General features: G+C 38.5%; 1 protein-coding gene across 1 annotated transcript in view; it reads left to right on the top strand.

The window, feature by feature from the left end:
- rptor (regulatory associated protein of MTOR, complex 1) overlaps positions 1-17,008 on the top strand; it is a 392,084-nt gene that overhangs the window by 104,221 nt on the left and 270,855 nt on the right. The window contains exons 5-6 of the mRNA XM_072558758.1: positions 2,054-2,200; positions 11,058-11,233. Of these exons, the coding sequence (XP_072414859.1) occupies positions 2,054-2,200; positions 11,058-11,233 (323 nt within the window). The remainder of the gene's footprint in view (positions 1-2,053; positions 2,201-11,057; positions 11,234-17,008) is intronic.

The following is a 17,008-nucleotide window of genomic DNA, read 5'->3' on the forward strand; positions in this document are numbered from 1 at the left end:
TCGTGGACTCAGCACCGATCCTTGTGGCAAACCCCTGGTCACAGGCCTCCACTCTGAAAAGCAACCCTCCACCACCACCCTCAGTCTTCTACCTTTGAGCCAGTTCTATAACCAAATGACGAGTTCTCTCTGTATTCTGTGCGATCTAACCTTGCTAACAAGTCTACTGTGAGGAACCTTGTTGAATGCCTTACTGAAGTCCATATTGATCTGTAACAAGTCTGTATTGAGTTGTTTGAAGAAGTAATGAAGAGGACTGATGAGGGCAGAGCAGTGGATCCTCTGCTCTGCACTCATAAGCCTTCTTCTTTACTTCTTCAAACAACTCGATCAAGTTTGTGAGACATGTTTTCCCATGCACAAAGCCAAGTTGACTATCCCTAATCAGTCCTTGGCTTTCCAAATACATGTGCATCCTTTTTATAGGATTCCCTCCAACCTGCTCGCTACCAATGTCAAGCTCACTGGTCTGTAGTTCCCTGGCTTGTCCTTACAACCTTTCTTAAAAAGTGGCACCACAATAGCCGACCTCTAGTCTTCTGGCAATTCACCTGTGACTATCGACGATGCAACTATCTCAACAAGGGGCCCAGCAATCACTTCCCTACCTTCCCACAGAATTCTAGAATAAACCAGATGAGGTCCTGGAGATTTATCCACTTTCATGCCTTTTAAGACACCCAGCAGCACCATCCCTGTAGTATGGACATTTTTAAAACATGCCACCTTCTATTTCCCTACATTCTATATCTTCCATGTGCTCCTCCACAATTATCACTGATGCAAAGTAGCCATTGTATATCTCTCCCATCTCCTGTGGTTCCACGCATAGGCTGCCTTGCTGATCTTTGAGGAGCTCTATTCTCTTTCTCGATACCCTTTTGACCTTTATATTTTGCTAAAATCCCTTTGGATCCCCCTGAACCATATTTGCCAAAGCTATCTCATGTTCTGTTTTTGCTCTCCTGATTTCCTCCTTATGTATACTCCTACTGCCTTTATACTCTTCTCAGGATTGATTTGATTGCTGCTGTCTATACCTGACATATGCTTCCTTCTTTTTCTTAACCAAAGCCTCAATTTTTCTCCATCATCCATCATTCCCTGCACCTACCAGCCTTGCCTTTCATCCTAACAGGAATATACTGTTACAGATACATATACATCCTTTCTATCTTGTTATCTCATTTTTGAAGGTTTCCCATTTTCCAGACGTACCTTTACCTGTGAACATTCTGTCCCCGGTCAACTTTTAAAATTTCTTGCCTAATATTGTCAAAGATTGGCCTTCCTCCAATGTCGAACTTAAACATTTAGATCGGGTCTATGCTTTTCCAACACTATTTTGAAACTAAACTCAATGTTAACTTTGTTACGTTCTCCAGGAATGCTGTCGGATGAGTTTCTCCAGCATTTTCTGTTTTTATTTCTGATCTTCAACATCCACAGTCCTTTGCTTTTATTCTGGTCTATATATGACTCTAATGCCACACCAAAATGGTGACTTGTTGCTCTATTAAATGACTGAGTTGGTCACTCAAATGTATAAAAATCACTACAAGGAATAACGCCACATGCTTGTACTGTTTAATTGAGGTCTGCCACTATCTTCATAACTAGGAATAGGTGATTAGTACTGGACTTGGCTGCGACTCCCTCATCCTGAGAATTAATAATATAAAAATATTGAGATGTATTAGCTGTTCTGATTAACCTCCGCATCCTTTATTTTTAAAATTTGTTTAATATTAATAATTTTATGATTATCAACATGCAGACGTTCATATTGCTGTCCTTAAGTTTTACAGTTGAGATTTTAGAATGTAAAAACTTTTAAATTAAGGCTGATTTTTCTTACTAAAAAGAGGGTGTTGCAGGGCTTTCTATTTAATTATACCTATCTGGGGTATTGGCACATTTCTTCAGTAAAAGTGATTATGATTTTGTCATGAGATTAGAACTTGCAATAAAACTGAAACAACATTGCTGCAAAATTTAAAATAGAAGAGAAACATAGCATCTAATTGTGATTTTTGTTTTCTTTTCACAACAGAATTATACCCAGTATATTCCTCTTTCTATATATGACCTTCAGACTTGGATGGGGAGCCCCTCAATATTTGTGTATGACTGCTCAAATGCTGGAATCATAGTGAAGTCATTTAAGCAGTTTGCATTGCAGAGGGAGCAGGAATTGGAGGTATGTATGCTTTTCTGATGCTCACTAGCACCCACCAAAAGTACAATAAAGTTCACTGTAATTGTGAAAAAAATTTGACTTCAAATGTATGAAAATCAAATTACAATATGAAGAGTCAGAATTTATTCTCATCCATGTGCCATTATTTTGAATTGTTGTAATTTTTCTGACAATAAACAACATAGTTGATCCATTCTTTACTGTTGAATCATGAGCTGCAATTGACATTTGTTGAATCTGTCAAGCTGTTTAAAGTTGCTTTCAAATGTTATTTATTACTTTTCATCTCAAAACAAATTCAGGAATTGAATCAGAGGCTAGAAGCCATAGTAAATACAAAGAGCAACAGGTTTTTAAAAATATTTTGAGCTTTGCTTAAACTCCATGAAAGATGTGGAGGGTCTAAGACTCAATTAATCCAAAATACAGCTGCTCATTATTTACACAGCTCATAAATATGTTTATTGAGTTTTCATGACTGCTCCAAAAATAAGGTAGTGTAAGGACTGCTTTGTAGTCATGGTATATGTCAACTGAATTAGAATGATGTGCAAGAATCAGCATACTGCATGGTCACATCAACCTGGTATTATATGATAGCAGTTTTATATTTTCTATTATGTAGAGTGAACAATATTTGAGAGTCATTGCGTGCCACTTTTAGCATTTATGAGCTTTTGAGTTTTTGATGAAAATGAATTTGTACAAATTAGCATTCCAATTTCTCTTGCAAATATTCACACTTCAATATAGGCTCTTGCATTAATTTGGAGGACACAGGTTGGGTCAGGTCCTTGGATAAATCTGGACTTCACGGTGAGAATTAAAAATCAAAGAATAGTATAGTTGGTGTAGATTAGTGAGCACGGTGATGGCCCAACCAGATTCAGTGTGAGTAAAGATACTTTGGATGAGTTTGAATTCAAATGTGTAATATAAGAAGTCAGTCTGTAAAGCATTGGAAACTCATGTTTAGTGATAAAGTTGTTGATGATTGGGCAAAGCTGGTCAAAAGTATAGAGGTTAACAAATCTGCATGTGGAATTTGTCCCCATGTCAGCAGATGAGAAAAGGAGCTGGCCTAAGTTAGAATATTTTTCAGGGTGGTAATGGTGGTGGCAGGTGCCATGTGAATACAGGACCTTTGGCATATTTCAAATATTTGTACAGCTGCTGGTTTAGGGGAAGAGGAATGCTGATTTTGTTTATGCTATTGCATTTCTTTGTGCTTTATGTTTTTTCACTGTTCTGGTTAGCACCAGTTAATCAGATTGTTGTAAGAGATGGAATGAAAGGTTCTGTTATGGGAGAAGGTCAAAGCTCCTTTGAGGAAATCTTGATCATCATAGCGCTATCTAAAACAGTTGGAAAGTTATAATATCTTCTTAAAAAATTAGTGTTTATGAGATGGTTGAGATTGTGCAAACACACAAGGGAGCTAATTATGATCTTGAACTCAGTGCTTCAGTGATCTTACAATTTTATTTTTCTTCGAGATCAATTGCAGGGAGAAAGTGAGGACTGCAGATGCTGGAGATCAGAGCTGAAAAATGTGTTGTTGGAAAAGCGCATTCTTCAGGAAGAAGGGCTTATGCCCGAAATGTCGATTCTCCTGCTTCTTGGATGCTGCCTGACTTGCGCTTTTCCAGCAACACATTTTTCAGCTGAGATCAATTGCGGTGGATCCGTAACTATTCTTCACACAAGTTTCCTCATTTTTCCCACCAGACCCTCTATCCCAGTCATCACTGATGGTGTGGTCAGTAAATGAGTTTGTGCTGGCAGATTCTCCCTTTTGTATAATACTGCTTTTTGAAAAAAGAGGAATCCCCATTATTCTCAAAGAAACAAAGCTACCATGTTAAGAAAGGAGATAAACTGAGAGTTGAAAATGTTTGAGGCACAGGATAGAATGGAGGAGTCTGGCATGTTTTGTCTTCATACCCCTCCAAACTCCCCCATTCATTATTAATAGTACTGACCCAAGAAGCTAAAAAGAAACAAATTCCTATTCATTAGGAAATTGAGCATTTTTAATTAATGCATTATACTTCTTTAATGGAAAACGTAACTAAATTCATTGTAAATGCTTCTCCCAAATTTGAATGATCTTAATGAGTGAAGTAGAGTTTGGATTTTTAAATTTAGTTGGCATTCAACTAAGGTGTCAATTGTACTCTGAGCTGTGAGATTAAGACATGATTTTCGTTACGGTGCTGTAGGCCGCCTTGCTATGCTATTTAGATATTCTTGAATCATGTCATGTGATGAAAAACAAATTTTAGTGCTTGAGAATACATTTAGTTTATCAAATTTGAAATTGCAGTCTGAATCTTGTTGGATTGGGGCAAAGAGATTAGATTTGAAGTATTAGATGAGCTGTGTAACATTGTGAATGGATTCAGGCTTAATTCTAATCCATATCATGTAAATGATGTCAGTGATTGTGCAGGTGAAGTATTGTATTTTGGTTTTATTCCCTTCACTTTGTACTTCTGCAATCAAGCAAGTACACCTTGAGCCCTCGGGCAGCAAATGACAACATTGTCTCAGTACTTTTCTTTTGAGTACAATGTATTTCACTGCACGCGACTAACATAAAAATTAGTATGTTTTAATTTTTAATGAATAAAACACATCCATCTTTTAAAATATCAAGTTAAGTGATGACAATGATATTTTTTCTAAGCTTTATAATCTATGCCTGCTATCCAAAGATGCTCTAAGGAGTGATATGATTGTTTTTATTCTGAGTGGAAGCAAAAGTTGCGTTTAACTTGGGAAGCTGGTTCCTTTCATTCATTGTGCAAGATAAAAGCAATTCCTTTTGTCCTAATAAACTTGTTAAAATAAGTGAATTCAATTTTGAGTTGGGGATGGACTTCTACCAGAATTCCTAATCCTAGCACTAAGGGAATTCCTGATGTAACTACTTACATGCGCATCAAGTTATAGTAAATATAAACATGTTTTATTAAGTTTATACTTATTTTAACTCGATGTGCATGTAAGCAGTTACATCAGAAATTCCCTTTGTGCTAGGATTAGGAATTCTGGTAGAAGTCCATCCCCAACTCAAAATTGAGTTCTCTTGAGCAACTATATCACTGGGATTGTTTAACTTACCACAGGCCTGGAGTTAAATTTTGAACCACCTTGACTAACCTATCGACATATCTAAAATGCTTAGAGAAATTAACAGGGTAGATGCTGAGGGGTTGTTCCCACTTTTGGAAGAATCTGGGACCAGAAGAGACAATATCAATGTAAAGGGTGGCCCAGTTAGGACAGAGATAGGGATTTCTTTTCTAATGGTAATGAATCTTTGGAATTGTTTACTATTGAGGGCTGTAGAGGCTGGGACAGTAAATATATTTAAGGTTGAGAGATTTTTCATCAGTAAGGAAATCAAAGGTAATGGGGAACAGGTAGGAATGTGGAGCCAAGGATTATCAGATGAACTGTGATCTCTGAATGGAGAAGCAGACTCTGGTTGAATGGCCTACATCTCCTCAATCTTATACATCCATTCACAACTTGAACTATTATCAGAAATCAACTGAGGGAGGCTCTGTGGTCACCTAGTTCAAATGAGCAAAGCTATTGTGTGCCTTTCACATGTCAGTCTTGACTCAGCCAGAAGATTGTGAGACTTGACCGCAAAATTCTCGGCCAACACTCCATTGCCGTATAATGAGGTGCTGCACTAGCAGAGATACCATCTTTTGGATGGCATTTTTAAACCAGGACTCAATGTGTGTGAAAGATCCCAAACCCCATTTCTGAGAATAATCTGTGGTTTTCCTCAGTCTCCTGTCCAAATTTTCTTTTAAACATCTTCTTGACTGAAAATAGATTATTTGGTCATTTTCACTGTATACAACAGGCAACTGTGTGGAGTTTGCACATTCTCCCCGTGTCTGTGTGGGTTTCCTCCGAGCGCTCCGGTTTCCTCCCTCAGTCCAAAAATGTGCAGTTTAGGTGAATTGGCCATGCTAAATTGCCTGTGGCGTTAGGTGAAGGGGTAAATCGAGGGGAATGGGTCTGGGTGGGTTGCGCTTTGGTGGGTTAGTGTGTACTTGTTGGGCCGAATGGCCGTTTCCACACTGTAAGTAATCTAATCAATTTAGGCCTGTTTCCTACATTGACAATGTAGTCGCATGTTGCAATAGTTTTTCATTTGTTGGAAAGGCCTTCAGAACTCATAAGGTTGTGTAAAAGGCACGACAAATGCAAGTTGTCCCTCTTGGCTGTGTTAGGTTGATATAGATATTGTAATTGAAATCTGTACTGTGCAGTGAATGTAAAGAATTAGTATTGGCTGCAAATGAGCTGCAGTGGAAATCATGATCTCTAATAATTAACACACTGAGCATTTTCTTAAATCTTCAGCTGATACTTAAGTGTAACACTGAGGGGCACTATACTGTCAGAGGTGTCATCTTCTGGATGAGACTCTAAGCTGTGTTCCTCTGCGTTTGGATGTAAAAATTCAATAAAGTGGAGTTCAAAACGTTGAGCAATATTTATTGGTCAAATAGTTCAAAATTACTTCATTGGCTGTAAATTGCTATCCCCCGGGTTTTCAATTCTGTTTTGTTGTAAATTGGACAATGATTTGATTTAAACTACCAGCAAGGTTTGGAAAAGTCAAATTTTCTTTTAGTGCTGTAGGTGTGAATCTTAGTTGATAAATTATCCACAATGTTTCTTTGAAATTTTCTCACATGGCATGCAGCCAATACTAAGATGACACATGAACCAGTTCTGCTACACAATCCTTACCCAGTGGTTAAGAGAGTCTCTCTTTTTCTTTTTGACCAGCTGGTTGGGAAATCAGATTATAATGTTACAAGTTCAACTTTTGGTATATATGGTTAATCTAGTTTATCTCATGGAAACCAGAATAGCAAACATGCAAATCATACTTCTAAGTCAGTGCAAAGATAGGGGATATTAAGAAAGGTTAAGGATGAATTTGGATGACCAGATTGCTCGTTCTTGTGGTCCCATATATTTGTAAGGAAAGTCTGCATTTTAACAATATTGATTTTTCCATTCTGTTCCAAAGTCAATACATAAAGGGTTTTTCCTTCAGAATATGGGTTTGATCCATCACCTGATGAAGAATGTACATGAATTATACTGTTCCAGTAGTCTTGTATTAACCAGCTGTTCCTATCTGGAAACAGAATGTATTTGATCACTATTCATTTATTGTGTTTGGTTAGACAGGAGTCCTCATGATTTCCTCTGAGAAGCAGCTGAAGTGATGAATGTTTCATAGAATATGTCTCAATAAATAAAATGCAGAAAAACTGGATTGTCCTACAAAGTCTGATACCTCTGCTAGCTTCCAGAATTGACTGTGAAGCTAAAGAGCCATAACTCGGCTATGTACGGTGCAGTAAGGTCTGCCCAATTAAACAAATTTATTTCTTCTTTATTATTTACCTTGTGTAGGAAATATCAGTTTGTTTGCTATGAGTATAGACTGCACAGTGGGATTCCATAGTCCAGTGACAGCAAAAACACTGAAATTAAAATCATAAATATGACTTGGAGATGCCGGTGTTAGGCTAGGGTGTACAAAGTTAAAAATCTCATAACACCAGGTTATAGTCCAACAGGTTTAATTGGAAGCACACTAGCTTTCGGAGCGCCGCTCCTTCATCAGGTGATAGTGGAGGGCTCGATCGTAACTCAGAATTTATAGCAAAAATTTAGTGTGATGTAACTGAAATTATACATTGAAAAATTGATTGTCTGTTAAGCCTTTCATCTGTTAGAATACAGTGATAGTTTGACTACTTTCATGTGTAAATCACAAAACCTTTTTTTTTAAAGTTGCATTCTTGGGTTAGCTGTTAACAATGGAGATAGCTAGACAATATGTTGAAGGTGTTGGCCCGTGTTCTCTTGTCTATGCCATGATGTTTCGATTGATTCTAATCTACAAAGTAAGATAACGGAGGTTTACATATATTCATGCAGTTTTTGAGCTGAGTTCTACATGAATGCATGCAGTTTTTGAGCAAAGTACAATGTAACTCTGCAAGTACAAATTCACCCCACAAAATGTGTGTGCATGTGGGTCTTTGTCTGTCTGTCTGTCTGTGTGTGTCTGTCTGTCTGTCTGGGGTGGGGGTTGAGAGTGTGAGAAAGTGTGTGTCTGTAGTGAATGCAGAGTGTCTTAAGTCTGTGAGGGGGTGCATGTGAGAGTGTGGGAGTGTGTGTCTGTAAGGGTGTGATTTTTAATTTTGTAAATAAATATGGTTTTCAGGAGATATGTGAATGGGCAGATCATCTGTGTTTTAGTTCAATAAGTATTGCAAGAAAATCTGGTAAGATCAATGAAATAGAGAATGTTGCAAGACCATATTTACTTTACAATAAATTCTCTTCATTGTCTTCTGTCTATATTGCAGATCTGTACTAAGGTTTTTCTGCAGTTAATGGTTTGATATGAATGTATTAATATGGCATTAACTGTGATTTAACGGTAGCACTCTGGCTTAGAAGGCTCAGGCTTCAAGCACCAGTTTAGTCTAGCACATCTTTGCAATATTGAGGGGCAGTCAGATGTTGCGTTCCTCTGATAAGAAATTTAGTCTCGACCGTGATTGCATCAACAGATAGATTTAAGTTACTCCATGACATTACTTGGAGAAAACAGGAGGCATTTTCACCATGCCTTAAGAGGCATTTATCCTTCAGAGATCATAAGATTTGCTAATTTATTTTCTGAACTGTTTCTGGGAGATTTGTGTGTGCAGATTGATTTCTGTATTTCCCAGGTTACAATAGTGACTACTTTTAAAATTAAAAAAAGATCTAAAGACCTTTGTGACTTCCTGACGTATTGAAAGGCATTATGTAAATATATGTAGTAAATGTATGAACAGCACAAAAGCTGGTTTCAGCAGATAGGTGCCTGAGCTGTAAATATGCATCATGTTTTGAGGTTTAATTACATTTATCATGTTAGGATTATATTGTCTTGGGATCTTTTCTGATTAGCTGTTAAAATATAGGTATCTTGTATCTTTACACTGGACTGCTTCTATTTGTATTGAGCACTGATTAATTGATATATAACCCTTAGGATGCTGAGCAATCCTATGCCTGCAAAAGAGCAGATTAGAAAGTAGAGCAGACGGTAACTTTTCACTGAATCATTTATGTGAAATTCAAAATAAGCCATCAAAGAGGTAAATAACCTCTCAAGTTCAGTATCTCAGATTAATTTGCTCACTTTTGTTTCTGACTAATTATGGTTCTGGATTTCAACAAATGCCAATGCTACAAAATAAAGATCGCACACTGACCTCAGCAATTTCCTGAACATCACTGTGTTGTCAGAAGTTCGATACCACAGTGATTCTTCCACTATCTTTTTCTAGCATGTGCAGTAGTGCTATAAAGTTTCACAACATTAGTAAGACTGAACTGTACTTGATTGCAGAAAAACCTCTTAACCATTCCACATCCTAATCCCTTGCATGTACATAGGTTTGGTCTGTGAATTCTGAATCAATGATGCATGTAATCATCATCATTTTAAATCTGCATATGTCGACTTTGTCCCATAAATAGTAGGTGGTAAATTTGTTTTGCGTAACGACAACTGTGTTACATTGTATTAACCAGGTCAAAATCACAAGTTTTCTTGAAATACTTTGTCAATTATATTTGATTGTTTTGTTTGCAATTTTTTTTGTCGTCTGGCTTGCCTTCCCCAACTTCTCTAGGAGGTGATGCTTCAGAAAATGAATTTGTTTTTCCAGTTTCATAACCTTTAGTACTCCTGATATAATTCCCATTTTAAAAAACAAACCAGTTGCGTAGCTGAAAGTGTTTTAGAGATACACTCTTAAGCCAAAGACAAGTCCATTTTTCAAGCCAGCAAGATTGTGACTCTTGATTGTTGCTTGCTAATGCCTGTTGGAAAATGCATGCATGGCTGTTATGGATGGTAGGATCACCTTTGGCTCAGATATCCCTCATCCCTGAGGGAGCCTTTCAAACTTAGGTTTTAAAATGAGGGATGGTCAGGTGAGTGAAGCACTGAAAGATTGATGACACCTTTGGAACCTAGCAACATCCTGTGAAAAACGAGGAAATAAATGAACTCTACAGGCAGTTGGCATATGAAAAGAAGCTCTCTTTAAATGCTGAGAAAAGGACCATATTACTATAATATTTGTGCCAATGTTTCTGACCAGCTAACTTAATACAAGCAATGGAACGTTACTTTAACTAATGTTGACAAATACTGTAGATCCTTGCTACAAGTCAATCCGGCATGCAAAGTGGCCTCTTTTTATCTCAAAGTTATGCTTTTATAGTGACCCTGTGTACAACTCAATACCCCTTCTTCACTAATGAAGTTGTATGCGTATTTTGGCTGGTCAGCCTCAAGTTTTTAACTCCGAAAATGAATATTTTACCCAATGTGGTGAATGACAGAGATGATGACCACCTAAACCAATGCACTAGGCAGGCAGGTTGACTTCCAGTTTGGTATTTTCAAGGCTTTCTAAGTCAACTGAAGCATCAGTCTACGTGGTACATAATTTCTCTACTTCCCAGTGATGTTCATAGCTAAATGTGTATTGCATGATAAACATGCCTTTCTGAAAATATCATTGCTTTTTAATGTTAGATTAATACACTTTGAAAATGATGTCTGTGATTATTGTGTTCTGTGAACAGTGATTCAACTGAAATAATCCTTTGATAATTAAAAATGCTCCTTTCTATGAATTTTACAATGAAAATTTTTAGTGAAACCATTGCATTTTATTTATTTCTACTACAAGCTGGAGAATTTTAAGTAGTGGCCTTAATTTTTCAGGTTGCAGCTATCAATCCAAATCATCCACTGGCACAAATGCCTTTGCCACCATCAATGAAGAACTGTATCCAGTTGGCTGCCTGTGAGGCCACTGAACTTCTGCCCATGAATCCAGATTTACCAGCAGATCTTTTCACTTCCTGCCTGACTACACCTATCAAAATAGCATTGCGCTGGTGAGTTTGGCTCTCCATACTGTTTTTTTTTGATTCACTAGATTGTATTATTTTTATCTCTTGGAGAAATTCCTAATGTGCATTGGTTGCTGCAGTCTCCAGGACTTGCAAGCATAATGATTCAGGATTTGTCCAAGGGAGAATACTAATAATAGGTGTCAGAAATCCAAGAAGCAATGTTGAAGACTTGTTAAATGGAAAATGAGAGACTGGGCAAGGCCAGCATTTATCATGTTTAAATTACTCTTCAGCATTTGTGACACATGAATCAGGAAAAACGTATTCAGTTCTTTTCCATGGCTAATTTTTCCTGGAATAGGTAGATAACCTGTTGCCAAAGGCTGCAGCTTGAAGGTCTCTACTCTGCATCACGGATAGCTGACCTGGAGGTGCTCTCTCACTTACTTCCTGTCATGTGCAGTCAACACTTTTGGCCATGTTATTATTGTGCATTCCATAGCCATCTAGTCCTGAAATGGATGTTGAACAATGGCCTGGGTAAAGACACCACCATTGCATCACAAGACTGCTCAGCATTTATTACTGATCCTGAACTGCTTTTGAGAAAATGGTGGTGAGCTCCCACTGTGAAGCACTGCAGATTTTGTGATGTATGTGAATGTTAAATGTTATACCTTTTCTATTGTGATTTCTGTTTCTATTTTCTATTGGGGTGGCATGGTTGCTTAGTGGTTAGCACTGCTGCCTCACAGTGCCAGAGGCCTGGGTTTGATTCCGGCCTCAGGCAACTGTCTGTGTGGATTCTCCCCATATCAGCGTGGGTTTCCTCTGGGTGGTCCTGTTTCCTCCCACAATCCAAAGATGTGCAGGTTAAGGTAGATTGGCCATGCTAAATTGCTCATAGTGTGCATTGGTCAGGGGCACATGGAGGATAATAGGATAGGGGAATGAGTCTGGGTGGGTTACTCTTCGGGGGGGGGGGGTGGTCAGTGTGGACTTGTTGGGCCAAAGGGCCTGTTTTGACACTGTAGGGATTCTGATATGATGCAACAGTGTGCCTTGTTAAGCAGAGAGAGAGCAGTGAGATCCAGACCAGGTTTCCTCCTAAAGGACACGAAGGAACAAGAATGTTTCTTAAAACAACAACTAGTAGTTTTAATGGTCACTTACTAATATTTTTATTCCAGATTTGGATGCTTAATTAAAGTTACATTTCACAACTGCGGTAATTGAGCTTGCATCTATGGATCATTAATCCAAACCTTAAAATGGCTAATCCACTAACATAATCATTATACTGTTGTTCGATGTGCAACTGCAGAAATATGAAATTTATGAGCGGTCATTGACATGAAGTTTACCTCTGTTTCTCTCTCCACAGATACTACCTGACCTGCTAAGTATTGCTAGCTATTCTGTTTTTGTTTTGGAGCCTCAGCATCTATAGCATGTTGCTGTATTATTGGGTATCAGCTTATGCTTTATTTAAGGATGATGTGGAGGTGTCTGTGTTGAACTTGGTGGACAAAATAGTCACATGGCATCAGGTTATAGTCCAATAGGTTTATTTGAAATCACAAGATTTCAGAGCATTACTGTTTCATCAGGTGAAATGCCTGACAATGACTTCACCTGACAAAGGAGCACCGCTCTGAAAGATTGTGATTTCACATTAACCTGTTGGACTATAAGTTGGTGTGTTGACTTCTAACTATATTTTAGGAGTTAGTGATAAGGAAGCATCAAATAAAATTCTTAAAAGGAGTGGGGATAGTTCTTAAGGCATTTGTGTTGGAACTTGGAATACTTTACATGGGAGTAGTTAAGGCAGGGGCCATTTCACCATCAAAGAGAAACAGTACAGAAGTAGTTTAAACAATGAAAAATGTAGAGCTACAGGGTGAAAAAGGGTCATTGTGACCAGTTTTGGATTGTAGGAAAAGCATGTCTTCCTTTTAAAGGAATAACTGCCTTCTGTATAGCAAACCTCTATGGCTGTATGCATCAAAAGTCAAAATGCTTGCAATTTTATCGCATAAATAAAGTCCTTGCAATAATAAATGTTACAAATTAGTATAGATCAAAGGTTCAAACAGCATTTTGACAGTATTTAGATGCAGTTGTTGTAGTTATCAGCAGTAGTGCCTTCAGCAACTGAAATTCTCTGCCACCCCATGAGAACACAGTAAACAATTATTTAAAATTGCAATCTCGTAGGAAGCCTTGGGCATTACTGGTGTAATAGTTAGAGAAATTCATAAGAGACTTCCTAATAAAGAACAAACATGAAATGTATTTTAAACAAATGTTTATCAAAAATCTTAGGCATATAATAGATGATGGTAAATAAACTTTATATTCAAGTATTGAAACTTAAACGTTGCATGAAGTTATTGTAATACTTTGATCAGATGTTTATGTTGCATTGCTCTCTTGGGCCACACTGAAAGTGAGGTGAGAGGGATTGCTCTTGACCTCACTGCAGTTTTTGACTGAGTGTGGCATCAAAGAGACATGGCAAAAGTGAAATGTATAAAAATCTAGGAAGATGCTCCATTGACTGGAGTTGTACCCATCAGAAAAGAAAATGTTTACGGTTGCTGGAGGCAAACATCTGTGAATCACTACAGGAGTTCCTTAGGGTAGTGTCTTAGGTCCAGTCATCATTAGCTGTTTCATCAATGTCTTCTGTCCATGGTAAGGTCAGAAATTGTACATACACTGGTAGTCTTCACGATTCACATAATCTTCACAATTCACAGCTCCTGAGATGATGAAACACTGCATGTCCAAATGCAGCAAACCTTGGACAATAGTCAGGTTTGAGCTGGTAAGTGGCAAGTAATTTGTACCGTGCAAGTGTGTCGCCATGCCCATCTCCGACCAGAGAGAATCTAACCCCCTCCCATCAATGTACATAGTATAATATTTCTGAATCTCTTGCCATAAGTGTATTGGGAGGCTTATCATTGACCAGAAGTTAACTAGAGCGCAAAAAAAATGCAAGTGCACGTTTGATTCTGGAGAAATCCGCAGCAAATAGAAAAACTCGTAACTTCTGTGAATGCTCCTAACTCAATATTCACTACTGAGAAGAACTTTGTTTCTGAGAATAGCATGAGATAGACTGATATGCTTGAACAGATTGATATTAAGAAGGAGTTGCTGAAAATTTTGAAAATCATAAGGATAGATAAATCCCCTGCACCAGATGGGATATACTCTAAGTTACTACAGGAAGCAAGGGAAGAGATTGCTGCGCCTTTGATGATGATCCCTGCATCTTTACTATGGACTGAAGTCGTGCCAGTTGATTGGAGGGTGGCAAATGTTATTCCCTTGTTCAAGAAAGGGAATAGGAATAACCCTGGGAATTATATACCAGTCAGTCTCACGTCTGTGGTGGCTAAAGTAATGGAGAGGATTCTGAGAAACAGGATTTATGATTACTTGGAAAGCCATAGTTTGATTAAAGATAGTCAGTATGGTTTTAAGAGTGGCAGGTCATGCCTCACAAACATTATTGAATTCTTTGAGGATGTGACAAAACGCATTGAAAGTAGAGCAGTGGATGTGGTGTACATGGAGTTTAGCAATGTGTTTAATAAGGTTCCCTATGGTAGGCCTATTCAGAAAGTAAGGAGGTATGGAATACAGGGAAATGTGCTGGGTACGAAGTTGGCTAGCCCATAGAAGACAGAGGGTGGTAGTAGATGGGAAATATTCAGCTCTGAGTAGTGTGGAGGAACAGAGTCCATGTCCATAGATCCCTCAAAGTTGCCACCCAAGTTGATAAGTTGTTAAGAAGGCATACGGTGTGTTGGCTTTTATTAGCAGGGGGATTGAGTTTAAAAGCCACAAGGTTATGCAGCAGTTCTAAAGAGCCCTGGTTACACCACACTTGGAATATTGTGTTCAGTTCTGGTCACCTCACTATAGGAAGGATGTGAAAGCTTTAAAGAGGTTTCAGTTGAGATTTACCAGGATGCTGCCTGGACTGGGGAGGGCAGGTCTTATGAAGAAAGGTTGAGCGAGCTTGGTCTTTTCTCATTGGAGCAAATAAGGATAAGAGGTGACTTGGTAGAGGTGTGCAAGTTGAGGAGAGGTGTAGACAGAGTAGATAGCTGGAGGCGTTTTCCCATGGTGGAAATGGCTATCATGTGGGGGCATAATGTTGAGGTTGGAAGGTGATTTAGGAGAGATGTCAGAAGTTGATTGTTTACACAAGTGGTGGGTGCGTGAAGTGCACTACCTGCAGTGGTAGTGAAGTCAATACAATAGGGACATTTAAGCGACTTTTGAATAGGCACATGGAAGATAGTATGATGAAGGACAATCTGATCTTAGAGGAAGATAAAAGGTGCAACATCGAGAGCTGAAAGGCCTGTACTGTTCTATGTTCACAGAGCTTGTTCACCATCTATCAAGCACAAATCAGGCATCTAATGGAGTTGGATTGTTTATGCTATAATGTTGGAGGCTGAGTTTAAAGGAGGTGCATAAAGTAAAGATTTTACACGTGGTGGTGGGTGCCTTGAGCACGCTGTCAGGGGATATGGTAAAAGCAGATGTGATAGCAACATTTAACAGGCATTGAGGCAGGCACACGAACAGGCAGAGAATTGAGAAATGCAGACCATGTGCAAGCAGTTGGAATTAATTTAGCATAGCATCATTGTAGGCACAGACATGGTGGGCCAAAAGACTTGTTCCTGTGCTGTACTGTACTGTTCGATGTCATGCTTGGAAACAGACCCTTCGGTCCAACCCGTCCATGTCAACCAGATATCCCAACCCAATCTAGTCCCACCTGCCAGCACCCAGCCCATATCCCTCCAAACCCTTCCAATTCATATACCCATCCAAATGCTCCATGTTGCAATTGTTCTAGCCTCCACCACTTTCCCTGGCAGCCCATTCTACACATGTGTGAAAAAGTTGCCCCTTAGGTCTCTTTTATATCTTTCCCCTCTCACCCTAAATCTATGCCCTCTAGTTCTGGACTCCTCTGCACCAGGGAAAGCACTTTGCCTATTTGTCCTATCCATGCCCCTCATAATTTTGTAAACCTCTATAAGGTCACCTGGTCAGCCTCCGGCGCTCCAGGGAAAACAGCCCCAGCTTGTTCAGCCTCTCCCTGTAGCTTAAATCCTCCAACCCTGGCAACATCCTTATAAATCTTTTCTGAACCCTTTCAAGTTTCACAACATCTTTCCGATAAGAAGGAGACCAGAATTGCGCGCACACAGTACCACGCTGCTATTACATTGCTGAGTTCTTTGGTAAACTTACAGACAATGATGATGAGGATTGTGCACTTGATGGTATACATGTTATGAATACAGACTTTCAGAAGGCATTTGATAATGTACCATAATCATTTTGTGAACAAATACATCTCTTATGAGACAGTAACAGTGTAGATATAAAACCGGCTCAGGAATAAAAATAGAATATTAATGAATACAGGTAGTTCTTCTATAACATAATAGTTGCGTTCTTGTGCAATTCTGCATTGTAGAAAAAGCATGCTTTAGAAACAGTGCTTAAAGTTGGTGATATGATCGAGGTACAGCCAACACATTTTAAAAGTTCTTGCTTTAGAAACAGTGTCCCAAATTTGTCAATCGCAGTAAATTTGTTAGTGAAACACATGCAATAGTAGAATGATGTGTAGTTGTTTATCACTCCAGAGAGAATTCTACACTAGTTGTTTTGTGTAGACGCTGCAGCAATGTGTTAAACACAAGGTCTTTAACAAAAGTGAGCTAAAATGTCTACCTACAGTGAATGCACTTCATGGTAGAAATGTTC

This window comes from Chiloscyllium punctatum, chromosome 39 (genome assembly GCF_047496795.1).
Source record: "Chiloscyllium punctatum isolate Juve2018m chromosome 39, sChiPun1.3, whole genome shotgun sequence".
Classification (NCBI taxonomy): domain Eukaryota; kingdom Metazoa; phylum Chordata; class Chondrichthyes; order Orectolobiformes; family Hemiscylliidae; genus Chiloscyllium; species Chiloscyllium punctatum.